General features: G+C 37.1%; 1 protein-coding gene across 1 annotated transcript; it reads right to left on the bottom strand.

Annotated features, from left to right (window-relative positions):
* Positions 1 to 3297: 3297 nt before the first annotated feature.
* LOC146971991 (nectin 1a-like) lies at positions 3298 to 6688 on the bottom strand. The gene is made up of 6 exons (XM_085803325.1): positions 6607 to 6688; positions 6007 to 6348; positions 5534 to 5636; positions 4599 to 4630; positions 4423 to 4478; positions 3298 to 4270 (listed from the first exon to the last, which is right to left on the bottom strand). The coding sequence occupies exons 1-6, from the start codon at positions 6671 to 6673 to the stop codon at positions 4139 to 4141; spliced, it is 732 nt and encodes a 243-aa protein (XP_085659451.1). The 5' UTR covers positions 6674 to 6688; the 3' UTR covers positions 3298 to 4138.
* Positions 6689 to 7191: the final 503 nt, after the last annotated feature.

Consider the following 7191-nt stretch of genomic DNA (forward strand, 5'->3'; position numbering starts at 1 on the left):
GTAGTATGTGCATCAGCTCTGCATGTTCTCGGAGATGAAACAGATGTTGTGTTTAGTGATGTGATGTCAAAATTATATATAAGCTCACATTGATATCACCCCGGAAATTCAATGATAAATTCTGACGCTGTATTTGTGAAGAATGAATATAGATTAAATGGTAAGGACAGATTTAATAGACATTACAGGTGTAATATTTTGGCAGGCGTTACAGCCCCCCTAGGGACACCGTAGTCTCCCACCAGATTGAAGTGTGTATCCCAAGATGGTGGAATAAACAATACAAGCAGATAAATAGTGTCAATTACAGTTTATTATAAGTTCAGTTTAGCCAGTGGACAAGATAGAAATATTACAACTGGGCCATTCTCATTTTGAATTTTGTTAGAAAGAAAGTTTGGTCTTACCAGGCAAAATGAGATAAATCAACTACAGGCTGTGGACAAAATACAGATACAAATAAAGTGAACTTTCTTGTTGTAAATTAAAAACTTGAGACTATAAATAAATAAATGAGATATAAGACATAAGCATGAGCTTATTCAGTCCCAGTGTCACCTGTTGACCAAACCGATTTTAGTAGGCTATGTAATTTGTTTGTTTGTGTTCCTTGTTTTTCAAGCCCTATCACATGAAGTAAGATCAAGGTTCCTTTTTTTTTCCAACTGTCACAAACAAGTGAATTGGTTAGGCCAGAGGCAACCAAATAGAAAAAAAATGCAAAAAACAAAAAACATACCATGCTGCAGTAGAACAGCGACCTCATGTGGTCGAAAGGTGATAATGTAGAGAAACCCTTGAGCTGTTGAATACATGTCCTCTAGTAGAATAGTGTTGATTGACCAAACTGCTGCATGATTATATGCTAATATGCTAAAAAGCACTGATTGAGTAATTTTGTTGAGATATTGACTCAACTTTGATAAAAACAAACAAACAGACAAAAAACAAAACAAAACTATTAGCATCTCCTGATCGGTTCGCAAACCTTTTACTGTACAAAGTTTGAGGCAGTCTTACAGGTGTAATTAAGACTAATTCACTGGGATGTTTTAATACTCAGTTTGTAGTGAAAAAAAAAAAAATAATAATACTGCACCAACAACTGTACCAACTGTACCTTCTGAAAATAAAAAGGCCAATGGCCACAGCTATAGTAACACAGCAAGAGAGGGGGTGGGGGGCTATTCTGTGTGGCTGAGTTATTTGGGCTGTTGACCGCTGCACTGGGGTTTGAACAAAACAAGCATTTTCCATATGGAGCATATGGAGCTCATACTTTGGGGAGTTGGTGATTTCTCACTATTTTCTCTAATTTCATGGATTAAAAATATATGCAAAATAATTAAAATATGTTTTAGTTGCAGCCTTAATGATCCTCTCACATGACTCTCAGTGGTTATGGTGACAAAAATGATGTGTCAACGTTTTCTTAGAAGCTGCTGTCTTTACAACATTCAAACAAATCTCTTATGGTCACCATATCCAATAATGAAATGAAGGGAGAATGAACTGCACTCTGGCCTGCACACAGAGTGTACATTGTAAAAGCTTGTTTTAGCTCCATGTGTGGTACTGCACATCAAAATGTTTTGAACAACCCAAATGTGATCCTTATTTTTAATCAAGGAAATGCAAGCTCAGCAAGGTGCAGACGCTCTTCTCTAAATGAGCCATGTTTAAATCTCCAACTGTTCCCAGCTATCTTACCTTCATCAGGATGGTGTTTCCTTTACCCTCAATTATGGGTGGAGTTCATTTCCTTAAGATTTCATACAACAGCTCTAGTGGAACGGACTGTACTGTCTGAAAAGCAGAACATCACAGGAAAGAGAGAAAGCCAAGATTTTATAAATCTTGTGGCAATGGAACAATTGTCATGAATTTAACTAGTGGTGAAAATGTATGCACCAGATATGCTCATGTAAGCAGAAGTAATAGCAGCAACACTTCTCTTTTGTTGGACATCAGGATATGAGGAAGTTTTATGCATGTGGTGCTGAAAGTAAATTTGTAAAATGTTGATGTAAGTGCAACACAGCTTTTATCCGCACGTAATTGAACTGTACTGCTGTGTCCACTTCACCCTGTTTACTGTTTGGCATTTACACAACAACTAACAAGAGCAAAGAGACACTAAGCAAACACAAACCGATGTAGGAGGACTGTAAAACAATGCAAAGTGACCGTCCCTGTGTGCTCTGAGGAGACTATTTCTGTAGACCGTTCTGAGTCTTCAAGCTCCTGATTTTAGTGTCAATATTTGCCTGTGTAAAGGTGATATATTTACTCCTGGCAGTAAATATATTGATAGCTTTTCTCAAATACTGCTGTTTGTAGGGTCTCTTCATTCTTCAGTCAGTTCCACATCCAATGCTGTCTCTACTTTATAAATGAGATATTTTCTAAGTGTCGCCATGGCGTGTCCTCTGAGTGACCTTTTAAGAGTCTTCTTTCTTGATCTAATTTTGATATAACATCCTTGCATTTTTCTTTAGTCTGTTTTTCTTGTTAAGTCAGATTTGTGTATTAAATACCTTCTTTGCACCACCAGCCTTCATGACTGTCTGGGTCCAATGCGCTCCAAAGGCAACAACTTTTTTAATGCAAAAAAGTGTCTCTTCTGTGCGTCTGCTTTTTGAGTGAAACATTTCCTGCACTTTTTTCTTTTTTAATCTTGCTCCTGAGTAGGGCGATATGTAGATATGGAAAGCCTGTCACACTGCACTCCCATGAAGCAGCATTTGTCATATCTTTCTCATCTATTTCCTGCCATGACAGAAGTTTGTGTGAGAGAGACAAGGAACTGCTGATTGATAAGTTCTCGGAACATGCAAATCTTTATTAAGCAACCAACAAAGCAACCAACAGCCAACAAAGATACATTCTTTAGAAAAGGTTGAGGTAATACAAAGAATTGTGTCACTTCTGTCTACAGGACTGGTAATTTATATCACAGTGATTTATAAACACATTTCAAAAAGCACCTAGACTTTTTGCGCCCCAATCCCATCACATGAAAAAAAAACAAGATAATTTTAAGGCTTTCAAATGTTTAGACAGCAAAGAGCTGATTATGTTTTCACATGTTCTGACAACATGGTAAAGGTGACAGATAATATCTCACACCCACAAAATGTCACTGCCGGAAAATACAGTTTCAAAACCACCAGGTGGGTTTCACCTCTCAAGCTATTTTTCAAACTACTGTATATTTTCTCACCCTCACCCTCCTCACGTGAGGCGTGCTTAGTCGGACTGCGGCACCCACATTCACATGACTGACATCAACCCTTTTTTACCGTACAAACATTTACATCAGCACTGACATGCCATTCTGGTTCAAACTTAGTTCTCCATTTGTGCAACTTCCCACTTCCTTGTCTTTCTATCTCTGTGCTTTAATGGCTACCGAAGGAGGAAGAGGAACTCTGTGGGATGCAATCTCTGACAGCACGGGGAGTAGGATTGTGAGGGCAGACACATTGAAATGCAGGCTCAAGTTTGAAAGACAAAAATAGTTTGAAAGTTTTTGTTGTTGTTGTTAGATTGTAGTGGAAATTAGTGCAGTTCAAGTGTTTTTTCCCCAGACCTTTCATCCTTCAACCTCACCAATTCAAAAGGTGACTTTAGTTTATAAACACTTTATAACTAAATTCTAACCCAAACCTTCCTAACTTTACTTACAAGACTAAAAACATTCCCATCATCCCATCATCCATCCAGCTGCTACTATTCTGTTTTACATGCCAACCACCACAGTGAATGGTAAGCATTATACCTGCTTAACATCACAGCTTCAGAGCCACTAGCATGGCCATATACTGTACACCTAGTCTTGTTATATAACGGCTACACTGTATAAAACGATTCTAACTGCTAACAAAAGCTCTGGTAAATCTGTTAAAACTGTTATGTCTCTTATGTTGTTGTGAGGCTATACAGTATGTGAAACACACATCCCGTTTGCACAGACCAATTTAAATAAAGAAACAAAAAATAATGTGAGAAAGTAAAAAGAAGGTGCAGGTGATCTACTGATATATGTCTGAATATACTGATTTTACAAAACATTACCACATTAAATGCAATTTGCATACAGCAGCTTTAAAAGCCTTTAAAAGTCTCTTTTTCATTCTCATGTTGGGGGCTGACCCACAACAACCTTGGCGTATGTAACATCAGCATACATGGTGTCTGTGTGTTCATTATTTGACGAGGGAGTCACATCTCTGAATGGTTTGAACTTGACATCAGAGTAGACCACATCCTGTGAGTGAGAGAGAGAGAGAGAGAGAGAGAACTAAAATGTAGTGACACACTTGTTTATTTGTATCATCATCCCGTTGCTATCCTAAAACAACAATCATCTCTCCTTCTTATCTCGCTTTAAACTTAAATTCTAACCACCTCTGAGCTCACCTGATCTCTTACAGTGATAGATGGCCTGGACGCATCCGTCGGCGTACCCCTTGTATCTGGGACAGAGAGACTTTATTCAAGGCAACTGAACACCAACAAAAGATTTAAAGTATTTTTTTTATAAAAGATTAAACAGACTGTTGTGGAAAAGCAGGGTGAAGGTGTTCTGTTCTCACCTATGAAGATGTGTCTGACTGAAGAATCATGCCTGAGTCAAGGAATCAAAAGTTCTGCAATTAGTTTTTCTTGCCAGGAATTAACTCTCAGGTTTTTAAGGAACTTAAGGCTAAAACTGATTATTCTTTTAATTACTGATACATAAATCTGCTGATTCTGACTGATCAATTGTTAAGTCTATTAGATTAAAAAAAAAAATCTTTTGTCTTGTTTTGTTCAATTCAATGTCCATATTCAGAAATATTATAAAATGGTGTAAAACAAAGAAGACAGCAACATTTCTATCTCAATTTAAGAAGCTGCACAGACAACTGACAAAAGTTTTAAAAACACTTGTTAATTTTCTGACGAACAACTAATCAGTAAATTAACTAATCAATTCACCTCTACGAGACATGGATGAATTGGACTATTAATTCAAAACATGTTTGCAACGATGGAGGGTAAAAAATCTTGGTCAAATCTATGAATATAGAATTTAGTGAGAAGATCTTTAATTCAGAAAAATATTTGAATAAAATAAAAACAAATAAAGAAAAAAAATTATATGACCAACAACAACAAAAAACATTAAGTGTAGTTTTGCATATGCACACATGGCTTGTGGCCATGTGGTCTGTTCTCTTTTCCTTTTACTACAGTTTTTCCTGTAACTGGTCACCCATTGGTCCACCCATATATGTATAAATATATATACAGGAACTCTATATCTACAGTATACTGTATATATATACATATAGATATAGACCGATGGGTGACCACAAAATCCAATAACCGTAACCGTCAACATGAAGAACTTATTATGTATTAAAGAATGATTAATGCTGATATATTACTGACATCTTATGATGTAAGAGTCTTGATTACGGGAAGATGTTTCTTTTTACGGCTTGTGCGAGTACTCCTACACAAAATACACATCTGCGACACACACCTTCTGATAAAGATCAAGTAAGCAATGGCTGCCATGATCCCAACCAACAGAATGACAGCAATCACTATAGCAGAAACCTCCCCTGGTGATAACGGCATCTGTTCTGGGAATAGAAACATGACTGTGTCAATCATATGAAAGTATTTTTTGAGCTCTTGCAGTTATTTGAGACCAGTAACAGATTAATAGTGTTTTCATTTTGTACAATAAAGTATGGGTAAGAACAGTCCAGTATATAAGGTATCTATTGTTCCCATTTAATTACCTTGTTACTCTAAATTGATCAGTGATGGAGAGAGTGAGGTTAAACTAGATCTAACTAATAATCTAATCTAATATGAAACGTCTCCCCAATTTTAAGTCATTATGGCAACATGGAATTTCTCATCAGCTTTTTGCTTAGTGGTCAGGCATCAAGTCTACACTTTAACTATCTACAGCAGCAGTTTGTGTAAAACACTTTATATACTCACCTCGAATAACAAGATTAGTTGTTCCCTCAAAAGCACCAAGAGGGAAGGTTGTCATGCTGCACATGTAGGACCCAGCATCTGTCATTTCAACACCTTTAATGATCAGTGATTGTTCATCAGGTGCCACTCTCTCCTTCAGAGGAGAGTCAGGAATATTTTCTCCATGCAGGCTATTAACAACAATGATGGTGATTGGCTCTCCGTGTGGTTGCAGGAGTCTCCACTGACTCTGTGTAATATTGACATTTAGTGATCCTTGGATGAATTCACATGGCAGGGTGACATCTTGGCCGATGTATCCAGTCACTTCAGGCAAGAAGTTCAGGTGCTGAGCCTCTTGAACTAGAAAAAAAAATGACATGGAGGGCGGTTTGGTTAAAATCTTATTTCACTATTTTACTGTCTGTAACTGTGCGGGTCAATTAAGGCAGAATTTTAACAACTGAAGTTAAACAAAAGTGATCCTAATGGTTTCAAATCATTTTAAAAATTACCCACCTCTGATTATTCTACATGAACAGGTACAAATCTGCATTGTATTCAAATAAATAAATAAATAAAATCAAGTAGAAGTACAGTAAAAGTTTGAAACACTCTTACCTGGTAGTAGTACTGTGATGAAAATCAACTTCAGCAGCATGAAAGGTGAATTGCTGCAAGCTTTCATTGTGAACAACTAGGCTACAACTGGTGGAGAAAATAAAAATAGAACCTTATAATACAGTAGGCTACAATAAAATAGTCAGGTTAGGTACGTTAGGCTACTGTTAGACTACTGTGAGTCACATTAATTTAAAACAGCAACTAGCATAAAGTGGCAGCTTTAGAAACTATCACCATTTTTGTAGCTGCAAGCTATCAGCTTTCACATCAACATGCAGGAAACTTACAGAGCAACACGATTCACACTCTGTGCTCCAGCTGCCGAAAACACAGAAAGACGAGAAGCAATGTCTCAAGATTTGTGACGCTGTGTCTCACGGACAGAAAAAAAAAAATACAAATCTGAACAGGAACAGTCTGGAGTTGTCAACACGCAATCTGCAACAGCAGCAATGCAACACCAGTGACTGATACACTACTGATAAAAACAGTGCTGAGTTGTGAGTCCACATACCTGAACATCCACACATAAAACAAAGAAAAAAAGAAAAGACATCAACATTAGAGGTGCGTATACGTAGC

The sequence above is a fragment of the Trachurus japonicus genome, chromosome 16 (assembly GCF_045865225.1).
Source record: "Trachurus japonicus isolate A0001 chromosome 16, Traja_1.0".
Taxonomy (NCBI): Eukaryota; Metazoa; Chordata; class Actinopteri; order Carangiformes; family Carangidae; genus Trachurus; species Trachurus japonicus.